At 37.1% G+C, this 26,777-nt stretch overlaps 2 protein-coding genes across 4 annotated transcripts; both read left to right on the plus strand.

The window, feature by feature from the left end:
- The first annotated feature begins 992 nt into the window (after positions 1–992).
- npl (N-acetylneuraminate pyruvate lyase (dihydrodipicolinate synthase)) lies at positions 993–9,198 on the plus strand. Of its 3 annotated transcripts, none has more exons than XM_041790874.1 (12): positions 993–1,085; positions 1,839–1,915; positions 2,299–2,372; positions 3,116–3,203; positions 3,312–3,369; positions 5,859–5,931; positions 6,119–6,211; positions 6,317–6,462; positions 6,576–6,622; positions 6,700–6,784; positions 6,871–6,910; positions 7,751–9,198. In XM_041790874.1, exons 2-12 carry the CDS (start codon positions 1,845–1,847, stop codon positions 7,924–7,926), a joined length of 951 nt encoding a protein of 316 aa, XP_041646808.1. In that variant the 5' UTR covers positions 993–1,085; positions 1,839–1,844; the 3' UTR covers positions 7,927–9,198. The 3 variants fall into 3 exon arrangements, with proteins under 3 accessions (XP_041646808.1, XP_041646807.1, XP_041646806.1); XM_041790873.1 differs by lacking the exon at positions 993–1,085 and adding an exon at positions 1,487–1,602; XM_041790872.1 differs by lacking the exon at positions 993–1,085 and adding an exon at positions 1,526–1,651.
- Positions 9,199–13,315: 4,117 nt separating this feature from the next.
- Positions 13,316–22,932, plus strand: sec22bb (SEC22 homolog B, vesicle trafficking protein b). Its single transcript, XM_041791971.1, has 5 exons — positions 13,316–13,537; positions 18,242–18,351; positions 18,557–18,717; positions 20,515–20,661; positions 21,112–22,932. The coding sequence occupies exons 1-5, from the start codon at positions 13,463–13,465 to the stop codon at positions 21,264–21,266; spliced, it is 648 nt and encodes a 215-aa protein (XP_041647905.1). The 5' UTR covers positions 13,316–13,462; the 3' UTR covers positions 21,267–22,932.
- The last annotated feature ends 3,845 nt before the right edge of the window (positions 22,933–26,777 follow it).

Consider the following 26,777-nt stretch of genomic DNA (forward strand, 5'->3'; position numbering starts at 1 on the left):
ATGTGGAACTTACAGAGGTGTACCAGGCAGTATCTGTAGTGCAAAGATAATCCAAGCCCTGTCAGAAAGGTTGGTTTGTCACACCTGTTTACTTTTCCAAGCTGTCACCCGGACCTAAACACACGCATGACACTCTGATGTCCAAAAGCCTAACATTACATATTAGTCTGCCTTGGATCATACCATCTAAATGTGTACATGAAAGAAGAACATTGTTCGAGATAAAGGTAAAGAGCAACAACGATCAAGGAAACTTTTAGCTTTAAAGATATCCAGCCACGTCGTCATATTTGACACTTTCTGTAAAGCAAACAAGCAGCGCAACTGAACAATCCTTGCCTCGGTTCTGTTTATAATCCCACTCCTCAAATCGTTTACTTAGCCCACACTATCAAATGTTCAAGTTTATAAATCCGAAGAAAAAAGCTCAGGTTACACCAGCTCCTGTTGTCACCCTGCTACCTGTAAACCGTTAATAAGTTAATTATTTCCTCATCTTGACAGCTCTGTGTCGTCAGCTAGTCCGAAAAGCAGCCGACCACTTGACAGGCTTTAATTAGCCAGTTAGCCTGTTTTGCTAACTAACCCGGCTGGCGACGATGGACACACCAAAAATACATGACAAATAAACAAAATCGCCTGCATTGTTGAGCAGTGAACCTTATCAATCTTTCTTTTTTGTCATACAGGGTAAAAAATATGTAATTTCGCCGTAAGCTATAGCTACGCCGGGCTAGCCTGCCTTCACAACCGGATGCCAATGCAACAAAAACGACAACACATCCGCTTCCTGGAAAATTGTGTTATTTTGCCCTGAGTTATTGTCTCAGGCAGGATGATTTCCACGAACTAAAAGTGAAAATAATTTCAGCTAAGTTGACACTTGCAACCTATTCATACATCACAGTAACATTCTTACATGATTAAACAATTTATGCATACGCATCAGCGGACGTTTAATTTCTTTTTATGAGCTGCGCAGCATCTGAAGCAGACACCTGAAAGTCAAGTTTGGGAAGAAAGTTACCACAAAGCCCAAGTACATTGAACTGGGAATTCTTCCTGCAAGCTGAGAAAGTAGCACGGTAAAGGGTACTCGAATTCATTAAAGCAGTAATGAAACTTTTTACGTACCGTATCCCGTTGTTTCCAGAAAGAGACCTCAGATCTCAGTGGGACTGGCATGTTAAAATATAGGTTAAATTAAAAAAGCGCAGCCTATTTGTTGACACGGGTATCTGCATTACTTAATGCAGTTCTTGTACAGTCGTACGGCAAGTTTTGAACATATGGTTCAATATTTAATAATGCTCAGTTCGTTTTCAGAAACCAGTCGACGTATTTTCGTGTGAGCTAGGAATGTCGTTATTCACACATTGATATTCAAATGACTCATTCCAGATTTCCTGCTTTTTCCGCTCGCGAATTCCTGTTTTTTCCAGTCATAAACTACATCTCCCGTTAAGCTTTGCGGCATCACTTGACGCTTTAGGTGGCTTCACATGACGGCTACAACAAATCACTATCCAGTGTCCAAGAAAACAAGTTCTCATAACAGACAATAGCTCTCTACAAAGCACAATCGTAGCAGCGCCGAAAGAGGCAAGCCGGAGCTGATTTTTTTTCTTAAATTACAAAACTATTTTTAATGGTATGTTTGCAATTGTGTTGCTTACGTGTCTCTACCGGAATACCCTGGGTGCATCATTCAAAATTTAAATGATATCAATTTGGTTATCAAAATGTTATCATGTGTGTTTCATTCTGACATTTTATTCTGTCTTCCCTTCAACGATTTTCCATCTAACTTGCCAGGTATGTCTTTTTGTATATTTTAGTCAAACATGGCCGTTGTTGCAGAGAAAAAGCTCACGGGACTTGTTGCAGCTACATTTACTCCTCTCACTTCTCAAGGGTAAGCGTTTTGTTCCCCATTCCTCTTCTTCCTCTCGCCTACACTGATTGATGTATGTGCAGTGGGAGTGTACACATTATTTACCTTTTGTATAAAGCTAAACATGAAGAATGAACTTTAGTAAAGCCTGTTTAAAAACAGTGGTACACACAGAACAAACCAGTTGACCTGGTTTCCATGCTGGCATTATATTCATCACTATATATATATATATATATATATATATATATATATATATATATATATATATATATGTATGTATGTATGTATGTATGTATGTATGTATGTGTGTGTGTGTGTGTGTGTGTGTGTGTGTGTGTGTGTGTGTGTGTGTGTGTGTGTGTAATTGGTGGTTTGTGTCTTGTTACTTTTTTTCTTAACAGTGAAGTCGACTTATCACAGATTGGACCTTATATTGACTACTTGGTACAGAAACAAGGTGTAAATAAAATATTTGGTGAGTTTAAATGTTTTTTTTTTAATTTTTCATTATTTTGTCTTTTGATGTAATTACAAATCCATGCCTCTTACTTTGGCGAGTTATGCTTTGTGACTAAAGATATCTATATTCTGCTGTCTAAATGGTAATAACTTGTTGAGAATCTTGTCAACGCAAAAAAAAAAAAAAAGTAAAGAGACAACTTTGTTTCAGCATGCTGCTAATCACTTTAGGTGTTTTCAACTTAAGGTAGTACCACCTCAACTCAGACTCATTTTTGAAAAATTTCGATTAGGGATTGTACCTGTCACTGTTTGTGGCATTTAAACAACTCATCTTTAAAATGTGGAGAAGGTGGAATAAATATGTCAATGTTGCAATCCACTGACCAGGTGTTTCCTGAGCTTTAAAAAGTGATGACCACTTCTTTTACACTTCTCTCAAACCCAGTGAATCATCAGAATCAGTGCTGAGATAGACACATTTCTAGTCTCTCTTAATAATCAGTGAGTTCTTACACAAGATGAAGATATCTCTGCTAATAGACAGGCTTCATTGTTTTTTTTTATGTTCTTTCCTGTTATAATCTCCCCTTCATTGTTTGCATTACCTCAGTAACCCGTAGAAATTGGCACATACAGCCCCTTATAATGATGGACCTTTTGTGAAACATTTTAGTTTGTTCCCTTTCCTTTTGAAGGTGTCATTTTAATGATGTGTAAAATCCTCTGAAAGTCAAAGCAGGCTTTATTTGCTTTCAGTCAATGGCACCACCGGAGAGAGCATGTCCCTCAGTGTTGCAGAGAGAAAAATGCTGGCAGAGGAATGGTGTCAGAAAGCAAGGGGCAAGTGAGTCATGGCACTATGTTTTCTCAGAAGATTTGTTAAGATCTTAAGTGTAATTTTGGGGAAACTGCTGAATTGTTCTGAAATGTATTTGTGTGCTTGTCACCACAGAATAGATCATGTAGTTGTGCATGTTGGCTGCTTGAGTCTCAAGGATTCCCAAGAACTGGTGAGTCACTGCTTTTGTCTTATTCACAGTGAATATTTACCACAGAAATCTGTGGCACAGTACTTCCTGAGGCATAGCTCATTTTCAGAGCGATTTACTCATAGGCTAATTTCAATGATGTGGCACCAAGGGGGCGTGTCAGGAAGGGTGGCACAGGCCCTCTGTGAAATCTGATCTCACACAATCATCTAATGTGGTTTATATATATATATATATATATATATATATATGTTAGTATGCATGTGTGTATGCGTACAGTATGGTACAGTATGTGTGTGTGTGTGTGTGTGTGTGTGTGTGTGTGTGTATATATATATATGTTTAGTGCCATAAAAAAGTATTTGCCCCCTTTCTTATTCCTGTTTTTTTTTGTTTGTTTGTTTGTTTTGTTTTGTTTTGGGTTTTTTTTGCATATTTGTTGCACTTAAATGTTTCAGATCATCAAACCAATTTTAATTACTCATAAAGTCAAACCAAGTAAATACAAAATGCAGTTTCTCAATGATGATTTTATTAATTAAAGGGAAATCCAACCCTATCTGGCCCTATATGAAAAAGTAATTGCCCCCTGAACCCAATAACTGGTTGTGCCACCCTTGGCAGCAATAACTGAAATCAAGCATTTGCAATAACTGGTGATGAGTCTTTCACATGGCTGTGGAGGAATTTTGGCCCACTCTTCTTCACAGAATTGTTTTAACTCAACCATATTGGAGGGTTTTCAAGCATGACCTGCCTGTTTAAGGTCACACCACAGCATCTCAATTGGATTTAAGTCCGGACTTTTACTTGGCCACTCCAAAACCTTCATTTTGTTGTTGTTGTTTTTGAGCCATTCAGAGGTGGACTTGCTGGTATGTTTCAGGTCGTTGTCCTGCTGCATAACCCAATAGTGCTTGAGCTTGTGGGCACAAACTGATGGCCCGACGTTCTTCTTCAAGGTTTTCTGGTAGACAGCAGAATTCATTGTTCCGTCAATCACAAGTCATCCAGGTCCTGAAGTAGTAAAGCAGGCCCAGACCATCACACTGCCACCACCATGTTTGACTGTTGGCATGATGATTATCAAATGCTGTGTTATTTTTACACCAGATGTAACAGGCCACATACCTTCCAAAAAGTTCAACTTTTGTCTCATCAGTCCACAGAATATTTCTCCAGATGTCTTGGGGACCATTAAGATGCTTCTTGGCAAATGTGAGACGAGCTTTTGTGTTCTTTTTTGTCAGCAGTGATTTTGGCCTTGGAACTGTCCCATGGATGCCATTTTTGCCCAGTGTCTTTCTTAATGTTGACCACTCCTGGGAAGGTTCACCGCTGTTCCCAGTTTTCTCCATTTGTGGATAATCCCTCTGACCGTGGTTCGCTAGAGTCCCAAAAACTTGGAAATGACTCTGTAACCTTTTTCAGACCAATAGATTTCAATCACTTTGTTTCTCGTTTGTTCTTGAATTTTCTGGATCGTGGCATGATGCATTTCTTTTTTTTTTTTTGAGATCTTGTATCCTACTTCACTTTGTCTGACAGGTTCTATTTAAGTGATTTCTTGATTCATCAAATCTGGTGATAATCAGGTCTGGATGTGGCCAGTGAAATTGAACTTAACTTTCCAAGAACTGTGGTTAATCACAGATAACTCATGATTTAACAAGGAGAGGGCAATTACTTTTTCCCATCGGGCTATATAGGTTTGGATTTTCATTCATTTAGAAACTGGATTTTGTATTTACTTGGGTTGTCTTCGTGAGATATTAAAATTGGTTGATGAACTGAAACATTTAAGTGTGATAAATATTCCAAAAAACTATAATTTGTATCAGTGCTGATATCAGTGTTGGCTAAAATGAATTTGTAGATGCCAGCATATAAGATATTGGCAAAAATCCAAAATCGTTTATCCCTGTCATTCATCATATGTTGCTTATCCCCTAGAGGGTCATGGGTGGCCGTGTCTGGAGCTAATCCCAGCAGGGTACATCCTGGACTGGCTGCCAGTCAACCACAAAGCTGATATGCAGAGACAAATAACCTGCCACACTCACACCTACAAGCAATTTAGAGTCATTACTTAACCTAACAAGCATGTCTTTGGTCTGTGGGAGGAAGCTGGAGTACCCAGGGAGAACCCAGGCATGCACGGGGAGAACAAGTAAACTCCAAACATAAAGGCCCTCTGTGACTGGGATTCAAACCAGAAGCCTTCTTGCTGTGAGGCAACAGTGCTTACCATTGCACCACCATGCAGTCTTAAAAGGTCTTCAGCACAGTGGAAAGAGGTCCCTTTCAAACCACAATAAGGAAGTGTTGGAGATCAACTGTTGTTGTCATGGAAATGCACAAATTCAAGTCTTTAAAAAATTCCCTTAAAATTATGAATATTCAAATTTGTGCTTTAGTATGGATTAAACAAATGTAATAGATCACTAAGTAATGGGCTTAAGAGACACTTAGTTTTCACCATACATGCCCCATTTTCTTTTCCGCTACAGGCTCGTCATGCAGCAGAGATTGAAGCTGATTCGATTGCTGCGATGGCACCTTTCTTCTTCAAGCCCAATGCAGGCATGTGATGATTAAAGTGGGATGTGGGATGTATATGCAGTGAAATAATCACCATATTTAAATTCATTCACATATAAAAGCAACACTTACACATTTCATACAGTTCTTGTACTGCTTGGTTGTTAAGTGAAAGCATATAAATATTCTAAAACAACACATACTTCTCTCCCTCTCACCCTACCTCAAGATTTGTTGAAGAAGTTCCTCCAGGAAGTGGCTTCAGCTGCCCCAACTCTGCCTTTCTATTACTATCACACACCAAGTATGACTGGTGTAGACGGTAGGTTTCATTTAAGACAGACTGATGAAGAAACAGAGGGACTTTGATGAATAACATATCATTTGACCCTGTTAGAGATGGTGTTTTTTATTTGTTTTTTGTTAGTTCCTGTGAGGGATGTGCTGAACGATATTCAGAATATCATTCCATCCTTCAGAGGAGTGAAGTACACTGGGACTGACCTGATGGACTTCGGTCTGTGTGTCAGCCATAGTCAGCCAAACTGGACAGTCCTCTACGGTGTGGACGAGGTCAGCATTTTCTACTATCTATCTACTTTGGACCACTGTGTTTGTGCTTACTTGTGAAATGATGTTTTGAAACTCCACCACAAATTCAAGAGCTTTCTCACTTTTTATCACAGCAACTACTTCCAGCCCTCACTATAGGAGCTCAGGGAGCAGTCGGCAGGTCAGTGTGCCATCTTTTGTCTCTCTCCATTTCGCCTTCTAAACGAATGATTACATTTGACATTTTTTAAATTTCAGCACATATAACTACCTGGGATGTCACATCAACAAGCTTATGGCAGCATTTGAGAGAGGAGACCTTGTGGAAGCCAGGACAATACAGGTCTTTTTTTAATATATCATTTATCCAACCAAGACATTTTCTGACAGTTTTGTTGACTGAAAACTTTGTCTGATTTCCATGAACAGTTCAAGCTGATGGATCTTCTCAAATATGCCAAGACACTTGGTGAGTACACTTGTGATATAATAATTTCTGCGACTTACAGTGCCTATGAAAAAGTATTCCCCCCCTTGTATTGATTTCATAAATCAAACATGGTCAATATAGTTTGGCTTTTTTGACTAAAAAAATCTTCAATTGAAAGGGCGTGAATAATTTTCATAGGCATCGTATGTAGATCAACATAACCCTAATAATTAGTCAAAGTGTGATTACCCAGACTCCACTGATTGATGTCAAGTGTTAAGACTCTCTTGAGTCAGACTTTCTCTATGAAAGGTTCAAAGACACACAAGCTGTCAAGAAACAACCTTGACTGTAGGAACAAAAACTGTCATATCTAACTCAAGCTAGTGAGTTTAGACTATCAGCCCAGGACGAGAGACAAATTAGACACAGCCTTCAGCTGTGTAGTGACTCTGCTCAAAGAAAGGGAATCTGTAGATTCAGTCAAACTCTCTGATGAAGGCCTTGTGCAGAAACACTGAAGTGTTTGTTTGTGATGTGAGCCAAATAAACTAGTAAAATTTTACTGTATTTTACTGAATTTTGAGATGTGCTGCCTTTTTTGAAACTTTTGAATGACTTTTGAGCTTGGGCTAGGCGCTCTACTTCTGGTCTTCATTGATGCGAAGCGTAACTTTCACCTCCAACTGAAACTGTTTCTCAATTTTTGCTCATCCTTTTTGACCATGAAAGAGAAAATAAACGTTGATTCTATTTTTGTAGGACTTACAACCTTGAAAACAGGAGTATGAAATTGTAACAAAGTTTATACCCACTACTCTGAGTATGATGTCTGAGGAAAATGGCTGCCATGTGAATACATTGAACTGTCATTGGCAGGTTTTGACGTGGGGGTGAACAAGCAGCTGATGATCGAGCTGTCAGGCTTGTCTCTGGGACCTCCTCGTCTCCCTCTGAGTCCGTGTCCTCCTGCAAACTCTCTGGCCATGGCACAGAAATTTCACAGCCTTTTCCCTGAACATTCACAAGTTCAATCTGAGCTGAACATGAAGTGAAAATCACCCCTAAAGAATCCTTGAACTGTTTAGGGTTTTTAAAACATAATTTTAACACAATGATTCCTTGAACTGCTTTGTTTTCTCTAATAGGTTTTTATGGAAATTCAAAAGCTACATAATTTTTTAGGCATCAGTACCTCACAGTGTACTTTCGGACCAAATATGGAAAAAAACATAGCAAAAAGGGAGAGATGTACTGTGTGCTCTCGTTGTGTGGTAAACTCCAGATTAAAGCCAGGTGCTCTTGAAGAATGACGTGTATAGTCAGAAAAGGGAGAAGCCACCAGGGCAATCTTCAGGCACACTCGCTCGAGTCAAGGATTTGGGTAAGAAACCTTTAATGTTTCAGGGCATATCTAATAAAAATAATAAAATTACAAGGTAAACCGACCCGTTTCGACCGCACAGGATCTTCATCAGGGCGTGAACAAGACGCTGACACAGGTGAGGTTCATTTCACAGGTTTAAATGAACGAGCGAATGTGCCTGAAGATTGCCCTGGTGGCCTCTCCCTTTTTTTGATGTAAAAAACAGATTTCAATATCCAAATCATTTTAAAGAAACTTCTGTTATGGGATATGTTGGACTGTTACAGCTTCTATGCAAAGGGTAATAGTGCACTTCCACATAAAAGCAGTATTATCTTAAAAACTGGTTTTGTCTGAAGAACAATACTGAATATAATCTTCTTAATTTTAGCTCTCAAAGCCTTGGTCATATGGAATGACATCCATAGAAATGAATAACAATCACAGTGAACTACCTGAAAAAACAGTAATATCTTTCACTTGCTTATGTTTTTGTATGAAGATCTCAGTAGTGGAAATCCTGACCTTAATCTGACTCTGTTATAGAGACACAGTAAGGAAGGGCATTGATATGACTAACATTACTGACTCTCAAAAAGGGCATTATTATTAAACCTATATTGTTACAAAGGCAGCATAAATCACTGTTTAGCAAGATTTAGACCTCATAATACATTATCTTTGTTAAATGTATGCTTCTTAAATGTCCCACATGAAGGGAAATGTTTGTATTCAGATCATCTCTGAACTGTTGTTTGAAAATCTGTGATTTTATGTTTTATGACTGAATTTCTTCTGTCTTCTACTCATCCATTTTTCTTAATACTTTATGTTCATGTTGGTGTCTTTTTCCTTGAGTGTTTTTAAATCACAGTTATAAATGACATTTATTCCCAAATTCAGAGCCATGTTTTGTCATAAGCTCGTACATATTTTTCCCAATAAAACATCTAAATTCAAATCAGTTGCAGTGCGTTATGATGCAGCCTTTGCCTCCAGCAGCATGCCTTTGGGAAGACTGTGCATGTTAACATATCTGGGTTGTGCTACACTGAGTGAGCTAATGAGTTCAAGTGAGGGCACCAACAGTGAAGTTTACTGTTATTTAGTCCACAAGAAGTTGAGCCAAATTTGACCCTGCAATATTTGAGGCCTGTTATATTTGAGGCTGTCTCTTCCTGTTAGAGCTGAACAAATGCACCATTGTAGATGTTCGAAAAAAAAAAATCACCCAGTTATCCTCCATTAATTCACAGCACCTTCATAGTCACAGATCATGGCACGGCATGGGAGCAGAAGCAGTGCTATGATAATAGAAAGAGCCCAGGGGGGAAGCAGAGGGGAGCGATGGTATAGAGTAGCCCTGTGTCCTCCCGGGCATCATGAGAACATGCTAAAAGGAGGTGTGAATGATAACTAAAGAGGGAGTCAGGCCTTTTCATCCAACATCAGTGCCTGACCTCAAGCAATGATGTTGGCACTTAAATGCACTACTGAATGAATGGGCACAAATTTCCTCCAAAATCCTGTTGAAAGCCTTCCAAGAAGAGTGGAGGCTCAAGTGCATGTATTTGACTATAAAATGATTACAGTTCCTGTTGGTGCAATGGTCAGGTGTCCAAATTATTTTGTTATTTAGTCTCTTGATGCAGCAAATTTTTGAAGTCCTAGCTTGTGATACAATTACCAAATTACTGTCACTCATGACATTTTGAGGGAGATGCAATTTGAAGTTAACTGGCCAAAGAAGAAAACAGCTCAACAATGGACTCTATACCACAATTCTTAGTCAGGTAGAGGTAGTTAGGGTGCTGAAATCAGAATTTTTCTTCCTTTGACCATGTGCTTGAAGATATCAAGAGCTTGTTTGGGTCAACTGGGATGTCCCTGTCAATGGATAGCAACATTCAAAGGAATCTGCTGGGTCTTGATCAGCTTCAGTTGTGATGTGGCATTTACAGTAATTTAAAGGAGCTTGGTGGGTCCAGGTCACATTTTGTTAGAGGTGAGAGAGCACCCTGAACGGGACACTTCATCATGTTTTGTCCACTGGAAGGGTACCTTAGAGTGGGGGATCCAAAACCTTTCAACCCTCAAAACAACAGTGCCTGAGACTGGGGACCCCCACCATCCCTTGAGATGGTAAAAGTATTGTTGCACACAGCCGTGCATATTCAAGAATATTTTTGTGCAGACTTTGTGTTAAATGTAACTAGTTTTATGCATACACTACTGAGTCAAATGAAGTTCTGGTAACACTACATTGAGGTACACATATTTTGCATATTATTGGGCAAGACTGCCCATAAGGGGGGATAAAGGGGAGAGCTTTCTTGGGCACTGAAAAATGGGGGGCCCATGGAGGTTAGAAAAATCATTAACCATTGTAAAGTTAGCCTATGATAACCATACAAAAAATAAGAGGAAAGTTGTGAAAACGCTTGTGAAATTAAAAATCGTAAAAACAGGCAGAAAAAGTGGTGAAAAGGGGTCACTAGTGACAAAAAAACAGCAAAACAAAGCGTGAAGTGCAGTAAAATAACCAAGAATTGGCATAGAAGTGGTGAAAATGGGTTAATAGTGACAAAAATGGGTTAATAAAGGCAAAATGGGCAGAAGAGTGGTGGAAAAGTTCCAAAAAGTTGCAAAATGGTTCAAAATTAACAAAATGGTCAGAACAGATGATGAAATTGGATTTAAAGGGACAAAGAGTTGATTTAAAAAAAAAATAAATAGAAAAAGGGGTTGACAGAGGCAAATAAAAATTGTAGGAAGTGGAATACATCGGTTAACAGGAGCAAAACTAGGTCAAAAGTGGCAAAATAGCAGAAAAAGTGGTGAAACACAGTTAACAAGTGTGCAAAATGGGTAACAATAACAGAGGTACATTGGGTTAAAAGTGTATAAAATTGTAAGTGACAAAATGGGCTGAAAAAATAACTACACTAACTACTATAAATAACCATCACTTTACAGGTAAATCATGTGTAGTATCTCATCAGATTCTTTAAAGAAGCTTATTATTTCTTAATAGGAGAAATAATATATAATAATAATATAACATAATGGGTAGTTACTTAGTAATGAACATTTATTTACTATAACCCCAACATTAGTTACTGTTTTTGTGTAACTTATAGTAAAGAGAAGTATCATACTGAATAGTTTCAGTATGCTCCACTTTACAATTGAGTAAACAAAATGAGTGACTAATGATTAGGTAAAGAGTCATCATAGTTATCATAGTTCAGGGATTATCTTTAAACAGTACTTGAGCAAGAATGATAGTCTGTAAGCAGAGAGGAAGTAGACAGGTAACTTTTTAAATGACTCAGCTAAAGCTGGGTATCCTGGATCCATTCTTGCTTGTACACAAATTGAAGACATTAACTGATGAGAAAATAAAAAATATATATACCCAACCTTGCATGAGAGTAGTCTAAAAAAAGTTACTAAGCAGTCAGATGTGCTGTGATGTTGTTCACACTTAATTTAAACGATCAGTTACAGTGGTATTATTTTAGTGGTAACCCAGTTGTTACCAAGCAGTAAATAAGTGGTCAAGAAACGTTAAGTGGTTAATAAGGGGTCAATAAGAAAAGGCAGTAAGTGATAACCAATTTAAAAGGGGTATAAAAGTAAAAAAAATATAACTACATTTGTGTGACATCACATTGGAGTGTGTTGCCTGCCTAACAGAAAGCTGACCCAATATTGTAGGGGAAGGAAATGACTTATGTATGAGCTTGAGTTTGAAATGAGTAGCATATGAATTTTGAGTGGGCCATTTTTTGTACATAAATTTGATTTATGAACATTGATGACAGATCAAAAAAATTAAAGCCACAAGCAGCGATGAAGGGCTCTTGCACCCTGGTGCATATGCGGTGTGTGGTAACCATGGGGGTGTAGCAACCACTGTATGTTGACAAGCCATGATGTGTGCTACAGCACAGCAGAAAAGCCATGTAGACCCTTCAGTACTGTCATTTAATGTAAAACAATGAACACAGTGGAATTTATATATGAGGTAGTTCTGGTGATCAACATCAGGGGGCAGTATGAGTAAGAAGGATGAAGACCTTGTAAAGTGAAATCCAAAATTTGTGTCTTAATGATAGACATTTTGGAATCTGGTTGCTGTAAATATGTGAAAACACTGAGATGCCATTTTAAGTAGTACTCTGCCCACACTGTGGATATACGGTGTTATGAGTTTCATTAAAAAAGGGTCAATTTAGCTACAAGAATACAATTATTATGCTGTAACAAGCAAGGTTAATTTATCATCCAATTCTTTTTTTCAATTATCCTTTATAGCATTCCTACGGAAGAGTATTAGGGCCACCGAAAAAAAATTTTTGAGACAATTTTTTTATTTTCAATTGTGAGATTAAAGTCGGAATTCTGAGTTTAAAGTCAGAATTCTGAGATTAAGGTCATAATTCTGAGAAAAAAGTCAGAATTCTGAGATTAAAGTCAGAATTCTGAGAAAAAAAGTCAGAATTCTGAGAAAAAAAGTCAGAATTCTGACTTTATTCTTCAAATGAAAAAAAAGTCTCAAATGTTTTTTTTTTTTTCAGAATTCTGAGATTAAAGTCAGAATTCTGACTTTAATCTCAGAATTCTGACTTTAATCTCAGAATTCTGACTTTTTTCTCACAATTGAAAAAAAAAAATTGTCTCAAATTTTTTTTTTCAGTGGCCCTAATACTCTTCCGTAGTATTCAGCTAAGAACTACTTTTTACCATATTAAAAGATTTGGGTCTTCTGATAAAACATTCGGGGCTAAAGACCTGTAAGCCTCCCTCTCTCTCCACCTATCAGGCTTCTTTAACAGTTAGCTGGAGATGGGGGACAACATGGGATTGAAAGCTACTGAAATGTTTTCGTTTTATTATGTTTTGGATGTCCGGTTGGTAATAGGTAAGTAACAATTCTTTGGGACATCCGAAATTAAAAAATAATCCAATATCGGGGCTTAATTTAAGAATAAATAGAAACGCAGAGAACACAAGCAGTTTAAGGTGATGCGGAACACTTTTTTCACCACTTGGGGAGGACGGAATTGTTTAGCTGTAACACCCAAAGCTCTAGCGTTTCCGGCCAGCTCAGCGCATCATCCCTGTTGTGTTGTCACTTTACAGCCTGTCAAACTTTGGTCCCAGGTACCTGTCTGTGAGGTTCAGAGGGCGGCGGAGAAACACCCGGACACTGCGTAGAGATGGTGCTGCTGACGATGATCGCTCGGCTGGCTGACGGCCTGCCGTTAGCTGCTTCAATGCAGGAGGACGAGCAGGTTCACATTTAGACTCTTTTACCTTTGTGGTTGCTAGCTCTCTGTTTGCTGTTATCACTGTAGGCTTCTGCAAGCTCTGTCTCCGAGTTATACAAATGCTAGACTGACACGTTAGCTAGAGATGACTAGCTGTTAAAGGCCTGTCTACATGAACACAGAGGCGGCTTTTATTTACTTTACTGACTCATTGTTCAGAGAGACAGAACAGACTTCCAGTTTTATCATGTTCAGAGGCTCTTCCAGTTAAATTGAGCATTTCCACTTCACCTGTACATTTTGTTTAATTGGTATCCTCTCAAGCCTCTTGATGTAGGTCTATTAACATTTAGACATGTCTAAGAAAGCTTGATCATAACCATTTCCTCTATCAATTTGGATTCCAGAGTTTAAGTCTCATCCACACATTCACAGTAAGGTTTTTAAGGTTTTCAAAACTTTTAATACTTAGAAATGTTCTTGATACCATGTGGGTCATATATATTCTCAGTTGTTTTAATGATCTATAATGTTTAACCTATTTTAAATGCATCTATTTTATAAGACATGTGCTTAGGAGAAGAATTAATCCATTAAAATTGCAGGGACCTCATACAGACTCTCCTAAATGAACAGGAAAAAAATCAAGATTTCAATACTGAAATGTTGACTGTTATAAAACAACAGCTACCAGTGTTTGTTGTTAGTAAGTTTTTCAGCTGCACTCTTCCAAACTCTCCTCTGTATTTCCATGATGATTTTTTATGAGTGATTTATTGCTTATAGTGCAGGGAAAAATCAGGAAAGAGATTGGACATACTGATTTGTCCTCAGGAGCTGCCAAAATCAACCCAAACTGAAAGTTCCCTACAAGAATTTAAAGGGTGTTGTTTAGTTCAATTAGAAGCAGTTTCTCTATTGTTTCCTTTGTTCAGCCAATCAGATTATGTTGTATACAGGACATTTGATGAGACTGTAGAGAGTGAGAATAAAAGCCAGAGAGGATGACACACTTTGCTGTGGAACCAAAGTAGCCCACTTTTTGATTAATTGATTTTATTGAGTATCCGTAAGATGAAATGCCAATGTCAGTAATTGGGAAAATATTGGTTTAAAAATCAGTCAGGCCAGTAATCTGTCAACCCCTAGTTTAAATGATCAAATATTGAGGAAATATTACATGTGGAAGTTACTCAATTATCAGCCTGGTTGATTACTGAGACTGATATTTGGCATTTGGCTGATTATCTGTATTGGTATTTTCTGTTACCGACAATCAAATCAATCAACCAAAAAGTGTGCAACTTTTTGCCCAACTACGAGGTGTGTCTTAATTTTCACTCTCCACGGTCTCACTGATTGTCCTGCATACAACATGGCTAGATATGAGTACTAGCAAATTAACTCTTAAGCCAGGGTGCCACTGACAGTGTGAGCATATAACATCACCTCCTGTTTTCCTGCAACTGTGTTGCCCTGTCCTGTTTCTCATGCTGATAGCACAAGGGCATTGTTTAACTAACTTCAATCTTGCAATTTGACTTTTGCCACATAAGGAAAAATGTACATCAAAATAAATGCATATAGGTTCCAAATATCTGCTAAAGGTATCATGAACACCAATATCGGTTGACCCCTAATTATAAGAAATGTTGGTTAATTATTTGTTTTTATTTGTAATAAAAAAACTATTAGCTGCTGATAGTTTATTTATGTTTTTTTATCAACTCTTAAATGTAGCCTGCTGGCAAAGTGTCTGAGTGCATGCTGTTCAAAAAACTGCCAACTCATTTCAGGTGCTGTAGAGTGCCAATGATTGCCATTAAAGTAAAAAGTCTCACTTTATCGGCCTCACATTGCATACAGTCTGGGCAAAGGTTGTAACGGTTAAGGAATTTTAAACTTAGATGTGATCCTAGTGAAAAGAAAAAAATATTGAAAACTGTTTCAAGACCTCGACAACATATGTAGGAGTCTTGGACACCTGATATCGTGTATTTTCTTGCATTTAACAACCAAAAATTCCAAGCTATCTAAATAGCATAAATATAGACAATGGGGCTCATTCACCAGCCATTCTTAAGAAAAAATGTTCTTAAAACCTACTCACTCAGTTCTTAAGAAGATTCTGACATTCACCACAGCTTTTTCATATGTGATTATTCCCTGCTCAAAACAGCATCTAAGAATAATCCCGAGCACTCTTTACACACAAAAAAGCCAAGCTACCGCTGACAAAGGCTCTGATGAAGACCTGAGTAGGTCACGGTATCGGCTTTTAAAACTACATCATGCCTTGGATTGCTTTTTGAAGGGCAGTTAAAGTTTTTCAGTTTTATATGTATATATATATATATATATATATATATATATATATATATATATAAGCCCTTTTTTCACTCATTCAACCAACCTTTCACCAGATGAACTGAATATTTCCTTTACTTTATCTTTTTCTACATTCCTATTAATTTAGAACTTTTACATCATTAAGAAATATGCACAAATATATGATATAAATATGATTAACTTTTAGTCAACCATGCAATATTTGATTTTAACTGCAAAACATCAGATCATAAATATAAAGTTAGCAAGTTAATAAGATTTTTTTTAAATCAAACACTTATTAATTGCAATTTTAAAACAAAAAAGCTACCATTACACATGGGTAGTCAGCTTTAAAATGATTAAGGTTTCTATTATTTAATTGATATTAGGGGTCCATGGATAAGAGCTGAGACCGATTATTTAAGATTCATCAACTTTATTTATTTAACTTATATAGCACTATAAACACAAGACAGGTGATCCAAAGTGCTTTACAGTGTACATGCAGAAGACAACATTATAAGAATTAAAGAAAACAGAAAAATGAGTAAAATTTAAGAGTGATAAAAGCATAACTAGTCATAATAATTATTATAACAACAATAATAATAAAAGTAATAATAAGAACAAATTCATTAGACCGATAACCAATAGTTGTAACTGATATGTGTTCATAATGATTAAGAAAATATACTTAATGTGGAAAAAGTAAAATTGCATGATGAAAACATGAAGGAAAAGGAATAATTTAACACCACTCTACCAGCATGAGAAATGATGCAGAGCAACACAGTAGCAGCAGGGAAATAGGAAGTGATTCCTCACGCTCACTGTGTCAGTGGCACCCAGTCTGAAGAGTTCATTGGCAGGTCTCATTATGTGGCATCTAGCCAATCAGATTGTGTTGTGTACAGGACATTTGGTGAGACTTTGGAGAATGGAAATTAAACCAGAAGGGAAGACACCTTGCAGTGGAGGCAGAAAAGTTCATGATGAAGTATCTTGGTCGATTATTGGTAAAATAAAGTGCATATCCCAACAATCAGCCAAATAGCAGCATCAATGATCAGCCAGAATGATAAATGGTCTACAACTAATTGACAGTACTTTTGTTTTTTCTCTCCCCACTCCTGTTTGCAAATAGACCTGCCGTCTCATGCCCTTGTATGGGCATAAAAGGGGCGTTTCTCTTTGCTAATTAGTAAAACATGCATGAGCTTCCAGCTTACGAGTGCATGGCATTCATGAATTTAAGAACATGGGTGCAAACATCTCAGCAATTGAAGAGAACATTATATATACTACATTATAATGTCAGCTTGCCATTGATGATGAATTCTTTCATCTCGTGCTTACGTGTCTTATGAAATAGACACGTAATAGACCATTTTAAAAACTTCCATAGTTTTCAGTACCATCAATCATTAAGAGAACATAGACTATTGCTCTAAAACTCATTATATCAAAAAGTATAAGCAATGTAAAACATTTTGATAATCTTAGTTTCGACTATATCAGGACTACTGATTTATTGTTAAGTTTCTGTTAGCTGTTCAATATGAGATTTGTTTAGTTGAGACAACTCAACTGTGAATAGCAAGAAATAATAGTGGCCTTATATGAATTAACTAACGCTTAAAAAATGTTACTTAGTCCTCTCAAATGCTGACTTTAAAAAAAACACTTTCAGACATAAGGAAAGTGATTGATACAGCAGAAACATAAGCTCAACATGTGAAAAATGTTCAGATGGATGGCATTTTAACATGTGACGTTGCTCTGACTCTAACATCTTTCCTTCACTCTCTCGTTTGCTTACAAAAAGGGAAGTGAAAAGGTTTGTGTTTGTTGTGTGCCTCAAACATTTCACATATGTCTGTGATGCCACGGTGTTGCTGTGAAGAATCATTCAGTAGAGTCAACAACATCTGACAAGAGACAAATCCCATTCGTCTGCCCAGTGCTGTCATAAACAATTAAGTTTTTGTTTGTTCTTTCTTAACAAAAAAGAAAAGAAAAAAGGAAAAGCACCGCCTGCAGTCTCTGATGTAGTCTGAGAGTGTGTGTGTGTGTGGGTGGGTGGGTGTGTGTGTGTTTATGCAGACTATTTATTTTCAGCACATTGCAGTTCAAGAAGTGATTACTAACAAATCTGAGCTGTAGGCGGTTTCTGTTTTTGTCTGTCTTGTCAAACTCATAAACACACAGCCGTACATCTTTTTGTCATTTTTGTCTCCCCTGGTGGTTTATCGGTGAGATTTACTCATGAACTCCCTGTGAATGTAGCACACAAACGTCAGTCACTTGCCCTGAGTTCCATTGTTTTAGACAGATGTGAAAAAAACTTGTCTGATGAGTTTTTCTTTTTTTTTTTTCTTTTCTTTTTTGCCTTTTCAGTTGGGTCGGGACCTTCAGCAGTATCAGAGTCAAGCAAAGCAGCTCTTCAGGAAACTTAACGATCAGAGTCCAACACGCTGCACTTTAGAGGCTGGATCCATGGCATTTCAGTGAGTATGAAACAGCATGAGCTGAGTTAGAAAAAAAAACTGCATAAAGATAACCTAAAGAACAATACCATTAATTTTGTACTGGTGTCAACAGAAAAGCAGCTAAAAGTCATGAGAAACCTGCTTCTATATTGAACATACACACTTATTTCGCCATTGCCATCTTTTGTATTTAATTCCTCAAATGTTTGTGTTCTTCTTGTAGCTATTTTATAGAGAATGGAGTGTGCTACCTCGTGCTGTGTGAAGCCAGCTTTCCTAAGAAGCTTGCCTTTGCTTACCTAGAAGACCTGCAGGCGGAGTTTCATGAGCAGCATGGAAAGAAGGTCCCCACGGTGTCCAGACCTTACTCCTTCATTGAGTTTGGTGAGAAAACCAGAAAGACAGGAGAAAAAGAATAATTGCACAAATTCTAGTTTAGGTATGTCGCACTGCTGGTCAACAGTGGTCAACAATGTCAACAATGGATGTCTCATGGAAACTTGCAGCTGTAATGTTGCAATATTTATTTTTAAACCGTGGTCTTGGTGAATACTCGATTCTGATTGGCTCGAGGGCAGGGAAATTAAGTTTTTGCTTTTTCAAACTTTGTATTTTGATTGCAAAAAGCATGAAATAATAAATTAGCTGCGCATTGGACTGTTCAGGCCTCCGTCATCCATTAATCTGCAATAATCAGACACCTTGTTGGGCATTATCCCTTATGTAATTTATAGGATACATTTTATTGTTATAGTCATAAGCAAGGCCACACATAAACGGGTACGAAGGGAGAGCTTTCTGGGGCCTAAGGAGGTCAGCAGAATCATGGTACATTATAAGGTTAAACTGTGATCGCCATTTTTTTTTACCTGAATAATAACCACACTTGTCAAAGCAACCTTTTTTAAAATTTACTTTAACATAGAATATAGCCCTCTTCAAAATGTAAACTTTTTTTCTAAAAACAGAATTATAATGCGTCAAAAGTGGCAAAAACGGGAACAATGGGCGTAACAGGTGTAGTGAAATGGGGTTAGATTTTAGGAAAAAAGTTGGCAAGGGAAGTATAGTCGAAACGGTTTAAGAAGACGCATCAGTGGGCAGCAAAGGTGGTGAAATAAGATTAAAATTAATAAGATTGAAAATTGGCTGTGTTTAAAGTGGCAACAATGGATGTAAAATCGGTGAAATGTGGTTTAAACTGAGGAAACAGGAGCAGAAGAAGTGGGGAAAAGGGGTAAACAGTGGCAAAAATGGGTTTACCAAGGGTTAAAAGTGGCAGAAACATGTAGACAAAGTGGTTGAAAGAGTTTTGAAAGTGGCAACTATAGGCAGCAAAGGTGAAAACATTGTTTTAAAAAAGACAAAATTGGGTGGGAAAAGTTGTGAAATGGGAGCTTAAAAGGAGGAAAAATTGGTTTAAAGTGGCAAACAAGAAAAATGTGATGAAAAGGGGTTAAAATGTGGTAAAAATTGATAAAAGTGGCAAAAACAATCACAAAAAGTGGTTAATAGGAGTAAAGTAGCAAAATAGAAGCAAAAATTGGCATACAAAGTGGTGAAAAAGGGGTTAACAATGACAAAACTGGGTTTATCAAGGCAACAATAGGCTGAAATGGCAAAAATGGGTAAAAGTGGCAACATGCAGACATAGTGGTGAGAAAGGGTTTGAGAGTGTCAGAATGACCTAAAGTGGCAATAATAGACAGCAAAGGTAGTGAAATGGGATCCTAAAATTAGTGAAAAAAAATTAGTGAAAAGTAGCAAAAATGGGCAGGAAAAAAGGGATGAAGGGGTTAAATTGTGGCAAAAATGGGTAAAAAAAAACATGGGTAAAAAGAGGTAAAAGAAAGTGACACAAATAAAGTATTTCAACATCAGAAACCAATAATAGCTTGACGCACTTTTCAGCTCCAAAGTGAGGCTAACCTTTAGCCAGGATGCTAGCACCAAAGCTACAGATCCAACTCGCATACATTGACATATCAATCAATTACAACTGGGGAGGGCCCATTCTCTGGGTTTGTGAGGGGCCAGGCCAAATCTGAGAGAAGGCCTGGTATTAAGAAAATTAATAATTAAAAAAAAGTTTTTCACTCAGCATGTGTATGTTTTACTCAGGGTCAGCCAATTATTAGCTTGGTCATTAATAACATTTATATATGTCCTTCTTTTCATCAGACACATACATCCAAAAAACCAAGAAATCATACATCGATAGCCGAGCTAGGAGGAATCTAGGTAGCATCAACACAGAGCTTCAGGACGTCCAGAGGATCATGGTGGCAAACATAGAGGAGGTGCTGCAGAGAGGAGAGGCTCTCTCTGGTAAGTCATCTACGGAAGCTCTAAGTGAACATTTTTCCATCCATACATTATATTTACTCTGTTTGCCTGTGATGTCTGTTGTTTGATTGTGATTTTGACCTTTTTATCTCAACTCCGAATTTCAAAAGCACAAGACAATCATAGAAACAGGCTTAATTTGGGCATTAGTGCCACGCTTTAACCCTGAGACAGCAACAACAAAAAAATCAAGACCTTAAAATATTTTGCTATCACAGGAAAAAAAAGTGAATAAGATTTTTGAATGCAGGCCCACTTAGTAGCTCTGTAGTCATTCTCCAGAGCATCTTGTTTTCCTGATTATTAAGGTGAGAACTGATGCCCCTCAGCCTCACTGATTTTGTCCTTTTATTTACCTCTGTCCCCTTTTTACCCCTCTTTTTTTCCTTTTTGGCCTCCTCTCCCTTTTCATTGGGTTTCTCTTCACTGCAGCGCTCGACTCCAAGGCCAGCAACTTGTCCAGCCTGTCGAAGAAGTACCGCAGTGATGCCAAGTATCTCAACACCCGTTCTACCTATGCCAAGCTGGCAGCCGGCGGTGTCTTTTTCATCATGCTCATTGTCTACGTCCGTTTCTGGTGGCTCTGAAAGTTAAGAAGAAAAGAAAAAGGAAGAGGGAGGTATCGAAGTGAAAAAGGAGTCTGCAGACACTAAAAAAGCTGCCACCTTCAAGTAAAAAAAAAAACAGGATCCCTGCTCTTAACAAGACTGTGCAGACCGCCCATTTTGTCCTTGCCTGTCCATGGATGTGTGATCTATATATAAATTTTGTCATAATACATAGTTTTATTTTTAACAATGAAACAGAAATGCGGTAATAGTTGGACAAAGGTTAGATAAAGAAAAAATGTTTGTGAGATTGCGTGTGTGTGTGTGAGGATTGCTTTCTTTTTTCTTTCTTTTTCTTTGTGAGGTTGATCGCTGAAGTTTGGTTTTGAAGTTTGGAGGCAAAATGAAGAGAAAAATTTCAGTTTTTGTGAATTTCAAAAGCTGCACTGTACTGTAACCGGACTGAGTTCATCTTTGTCTTATAATACATGAAAGAGACAAAAACATAACTTAATTTTTTCGTAGCACATCTGCAGGTATCAAATATGAACATCATCATCACAGCAGGGAGGGCTTTGAGGGCCTGGATTAAATCAACTGTACATACAAGAGTGAGAAGTACAGGTTAACAGACTCGGCAACCAAATAGGGCATGTTAAAGAGATCTTTTTATGTTATATGTTAGCCTTAAAATGATATTTCAACTGTGGTGGGGAAGGAGGAAGGGGGTGGGATTTTTTTTTTTCTGAAACTTCTTTGGGATACCTTGGGAGGGCGATCCTCATTTAGTTCACTCAAAATGTAGATTTAAGCCCATGCCTAAGTAAGATTTTTTTTAAAGGGTGATCACAAAACTCAACTTCAGCTTGCACAGTGAAAAGTAAAGTTGTTCTGCAGAGGGCAGAAGTCCTGGCACTGTTTTGTTTCCCTGTCATGTTTCAAGAGCTTGTAAATTGATGCTTCAAATTGAGAGGCAATTATTTTTATGTTTATTAGGGATGCACACTCGACTTCAGTATAAAACATTTCACAATATTGGTTTCACAATTCAATTTTATCACTTTTTAATTGTTTTCAAAATTTTACAAATACTTTAGTCAGTTTATTGATAATAATAATATGATTTATTTAGCTCGCTGACAGTAAAAATGCTTAATATCTCTTTTCCTTGTTTTTCTTTATGAATGTGGGCAATACTTGTCATTTTTTTAAAGATTTCTGATAAAAACATTTTTTTCCTTTTCAAAGGGACATTATTGACTTCAGACAGAAGAGGCCAAGAGCCAATAGCACCCTCTACTGGTTAAAAAAAGTACCACACTTTTGACTTTTGCAATTCGAAATTTTAAGGGGTTTATTTTCTAATGGAAAAGACAAATAAGATAAAGGTGATAAATGGGACAGCCTTGCTTTTTTTGAAGCTTCGCCTCCTCTATCAGGTCCAATAATCCTCAAGCAGTCCTAGTGTATCCTCCCTATTTTGCTCTTTTTCATTGTATCTCAGTGAATCAGCACCTTCCTGTTACCATCATTGCAAAGATAAAAATGTCTGGTTTGATCCTTTAATTTTGTACAAAGTTAACATGTGTAGACCCACTTTAAACTTTCATTCAGGCTGAGAGTAACATGTATATTACAAGCAGCCAATGTCTTCAAAAGGATTTCTGTTCTGTCTGCCATCTATGAATAAAATCATTTGCACAAAGCACACCTCTTTTCCCTTGGAGGTCCTTAGTTAATCTGATTAGATCTGGGTCCTGTTATTCAGAATTAATCTGGCTGGATTTAAGCGGCCATTTTGATAAAAGCTTTGAATACAGTTGTTCAATAGTGTGGCTGTTTTGGGAAAAAAAAGATTAAACATTTGAATAAGATCAGACAGGTGCTTTTAGTATTATCAGCAATAAAACACTACAGAAACTCAGCATTTACTCATGTTTGCTTTATTAGATCAGCACAAGGTTCTTTTAGAAGTTTGAAGATTTTATTATTGTGTCATATATACAATCGTTTGTCCAGCCCACATGGGCTTATATGACACCAAGAATTCAAACAAACCAGGATCAGAGTGCGTAGTACTTTCATTGTCAAAGATCAGAAAAGGGGAATGGAGACAAATTAAAGATTAATGAGTTAGTTCAATAAAATATTTGGTCTTTTTTCCAGGCTTTTGGGACAAAATGAGCAAGTTTAAACAAAAAATTTAACAGCCATTCCAGTTTTTGTAGAATTTCAGGGTTTTGAGAAGTCATTTCATAAAGCAATACATCTCTTAGGTCATCATATTTGATACAGTGCAAAAGGAAATAGGACTCTCTTCTTCTCTCACAACTCACAGTCTGTTTTCTCTGGGAATATTTTTGAATCGAACTGATCTTAACTGTGCAACCAAGGATCTTTAACTTCTAGATAATCAAGATGTGACGTATAATTCAGGCATACAATTCTGATTAATCTGCACATATGTACTGAGATGACTTAGATGCTGTTCCAATACCCACTATATTTCTACATTTTGAGGGAAAAAAAAATAAATATACATGCTGCCATTGTGCAATGTGTTATGTCAGTGGAGTGACTTTTGATTTTAACCTGAGCATAATATTTTTGAAAAGGACAACAAGGAAAAAGTTAGTGTGATGTATGTTGTGGTGAGTGTAATCAAGAGTAATGCAGGAAGAGGAACAATACAACCATTTGATATCGCTTTCTAGAGTGCATTGCATAACAATGGCAGTCTATGTCAATCTATTTTACAGTTTTCTCATAATGTATGAATGTGGCTTTTTTTCTTTGTACAACATGAAAGAAATTAATGTTATTCTAATTAGATAAATGTACTGAAAGGGGTTGCAGGGTTGCATTCAAGGTTATAATAGTTTGGGATTTTTCATTAGTTTTTTATTTTATTTTGTTTTCACTTTCTGTGTTCAATTTCAGTTTAGTTTTATTACTTTTTGCTGCTGGTTTGTTAGTTTAGTTTTTATTTTGCAAAAACGCTTAATTTTATTTTAGTTTTGTTTAGTTTTATTGATAGTGTAATTTTTTTTTTTTTTTTTTACATGTCAGGGCCGAGTGAACATACATTTTTTAAAAAAGCATATTCAAACAGGCTACTTTTCACTTGTCATTTTATAATGCCCCACAATTGTCATAAAATGAGATCATGATCTCATCCTATTTTGTGGTATTGGAAGCTCTTTATTAACACTCTGGTATCAGTTGAACTTCTAATGTAAAGACCATTAAAAATAAAATGTCAACTTACAAAAGCATTGCTAAAAATATTACATATGTATTAAGGCTAAGCAGTTAATTGAAATTTAGATTAATTTGCAAATCCCAGGAGGGGCTGTATTTCTTTAACCTGAAATGTGTCAAAATATCAGTTTAATTACTTCTTTTTGATGCAGAGATGTCATGCTCTACACATCATTTGAACATTCAATTGTCATATTTTAGAACATTTCAAAAAAAAAAAAAAATCTTACTTTCCTTATTCTTTATTAACTTTGTGGGGGTCTAAAGTCTTAAATTTCAGTCCCAATCAAAACTTCCAAATATTTAAGCATAGAATCAGAATTTTAACCCTTTAAATGCCTGTTTGATTGCATGATTTTACCATAGTTAGAAATGGACCACCAAACATAACGTCTGATTGCCAAAAAGCACCATTTTGGTCTCATCAGACCAAAAACCTTTCTTCCACTCGACCATGGAGCCTCCCACATGCCTTTTGGTGAATCGTAGTCAAGATTTAATATGAGTCTTTGTGAACAGTGGCTTTTCAATAACCTTTACTCTGAGTTGCTTGGAGTATTCTTTTGTCTTCATTGTGTAATGGTAGCCAGGGATACCGATTAACCATAGACTGGACCTTCCAGATGCAGGTGTCTTTTTACTACAATCACTTGAGGCACATTCACTACAATCAGGTGATTCCTATCTTACTAACTGTGATACTAGTAGATCCAATCGGCTAGAAGTATGTCAGTCACTTTAAAGGGGGTGAATATTTATGCAGTCATTCATTTTACATCATACATTTTTATTTAATTGACATAACTCTGTATACATCTGTTTCATTTTGAAATTAAGGTTTTTTTTTTGGGTGTTAGGGCACCAATTGTTCAGAAATACTTGTATATACAAACCTGAGAAATACTTGTTTCACCTTTTTCTTCTTTTAGATTAGATTTACATTAGAATCATACATGCTTGTATTATTACTATGTGACATAATAGGTAAATCATAGTGTAAACATAAGTTACCAGTCATAAGAAATGTAACAATAGTATAAAAAGTGCAGACAACTGCATAACTCTGGCACTGAGGTGTAGTTGTACCTCTCTTGTCCAACAGGTGGAGTGTTTAATCCACTATTGCACGGATGAAGCACTGTTAAACATGGCTGCAAAATCCCCCTGACTTGCAATTTCTACAGCTGAGTGTGTGCTCCTTTTAGCTGAACTCCAAATCATAGGTTTGTCTTTAAGATAGGAAAATATAGACTGCATTTGGCAGGATGGGAGAAATTTTAAAGAAAGAAAACAGGCCCTTTTGATGCAGCAACTTCTAACCTCTTCAAATGAACAGTGCAGCAGTGTGATTCTGTAACTTGAAGTAGAACAGGAAATGTCAGCAAAAAATGAGAAGCAGCAGAGGGTAGCGTGCCAAAAAACAAAACCACAGGGCACTGGCTAACCTTTTCACCTCTCAGGGGAAGTGGGTATTTTTGAGTTAGGCCTCAGTTGTGATGAAAGTTATCTCTTGTGCCACTTATATTGTCATTATCGAGTAGATGATGCCTTTGCCAACTTTTTAAGATGCCTTTTACTCTTTTGATTATGCTAGAATTGCGTGTGTTGTGTCAGCCTTATCTTTTGTATGTATTTCCTGTACGTTTCAGGTGTAGGAGACAGAAAAGTCCCAACTTCTCAAATAAATTAGTCACTATATGGGGAAATTAGCATGTCTTTGGCCATCTGTCTGAACCTGAAATCATGACATTTCCATCCAAGTTAAGTTAGTTACAGTAAAAATTAACATTTTGTCAGAAAGAAGAAGAGAAACTTGAGTAACAGTAAAGAACAGAATCCCTGTGTGTGATAATGTGTGTGTAAATGTCATAGTGATTAAAGATAGGACAGCATACCCCCTCCTCTCTCTCACTCCAGACCTCTCTCTCTCCTTCCTCTGCAGGTTACCATAGCAGCAGTGAGTGTGTGACAGTCATGTGAAAACGAAGCTGATTGGATTAAAATACTTTGTGTGATCAGGGGTCAGGAATACGGCGCATGTACTAAACACACATAGCCTGATTTTAACACAGACAAATTCAGTCCAAAACCATGACTGGGTGAAAGAAAGGTTTCAGTGGCTTGTAGGCATTTATCAGTTTTTGAGAACAAAACCTGCTGTGTGCGCCGTTGCCAACTCATGTTACCATATCTTGATCACATTTCCTGTCAAAGACAGACAACCACAGGATCATCCACCCACATGTCTACTGAGCAATCTTAAAGAAACATGACAAAAAAGACGTGATC

This window comes from Cheilinus undulatus, linkage group 7, assembly GCF_018320785.1.
Source record: "Cheilinus undulatus linkage group 7, ASM1832078v1, whole genome shotgun sequence".
Classification (NCBI taxonomy): Eukaryota; Metazoa; Chordata; class Actinopteri; order Labriformes; family Labridae; genus Cheilinus; species Cheilinus undulatus.

Coding starts and splice junctions, on each gene's coding strand:
- npl (XM_041790872.1), top strand. Junction 3,204..3,311: donor TGTCAGAAAGCAAGGGGCAA/GTGAGTCATGGC, acceptor TTGTCACCACAG/AATAGATCATGTAGTTGTGC. Junction 6,623..6,699: donor GCTCAGGGAGCAGTCGGCAG/GTCAGTGTGCCA, acceptor TTTAAATTTCAG/CACATATAACTACCTGGGAT.
- sec22bb (XM_041791971.1), top strand. CDS start 13,463: ATGGTGCTGCTGACGATGATCGCTCGGCTGGCTGACGGCCTGCCGTTA. Junction 18,352..18,556: donor GCTGGATCCATGGCATTTCA/GTGAGTATGAAA, acceptor TTCTTCTTGTAG/CTATTTTATAGAGAATGGAG. Junction 18,718..20,514: donor TTACTCCTTCATTGAGTTTG/GTGAGAAAACCA, acceptor TCTTTTCATCAG/ACACATACATCCAAAAAACC.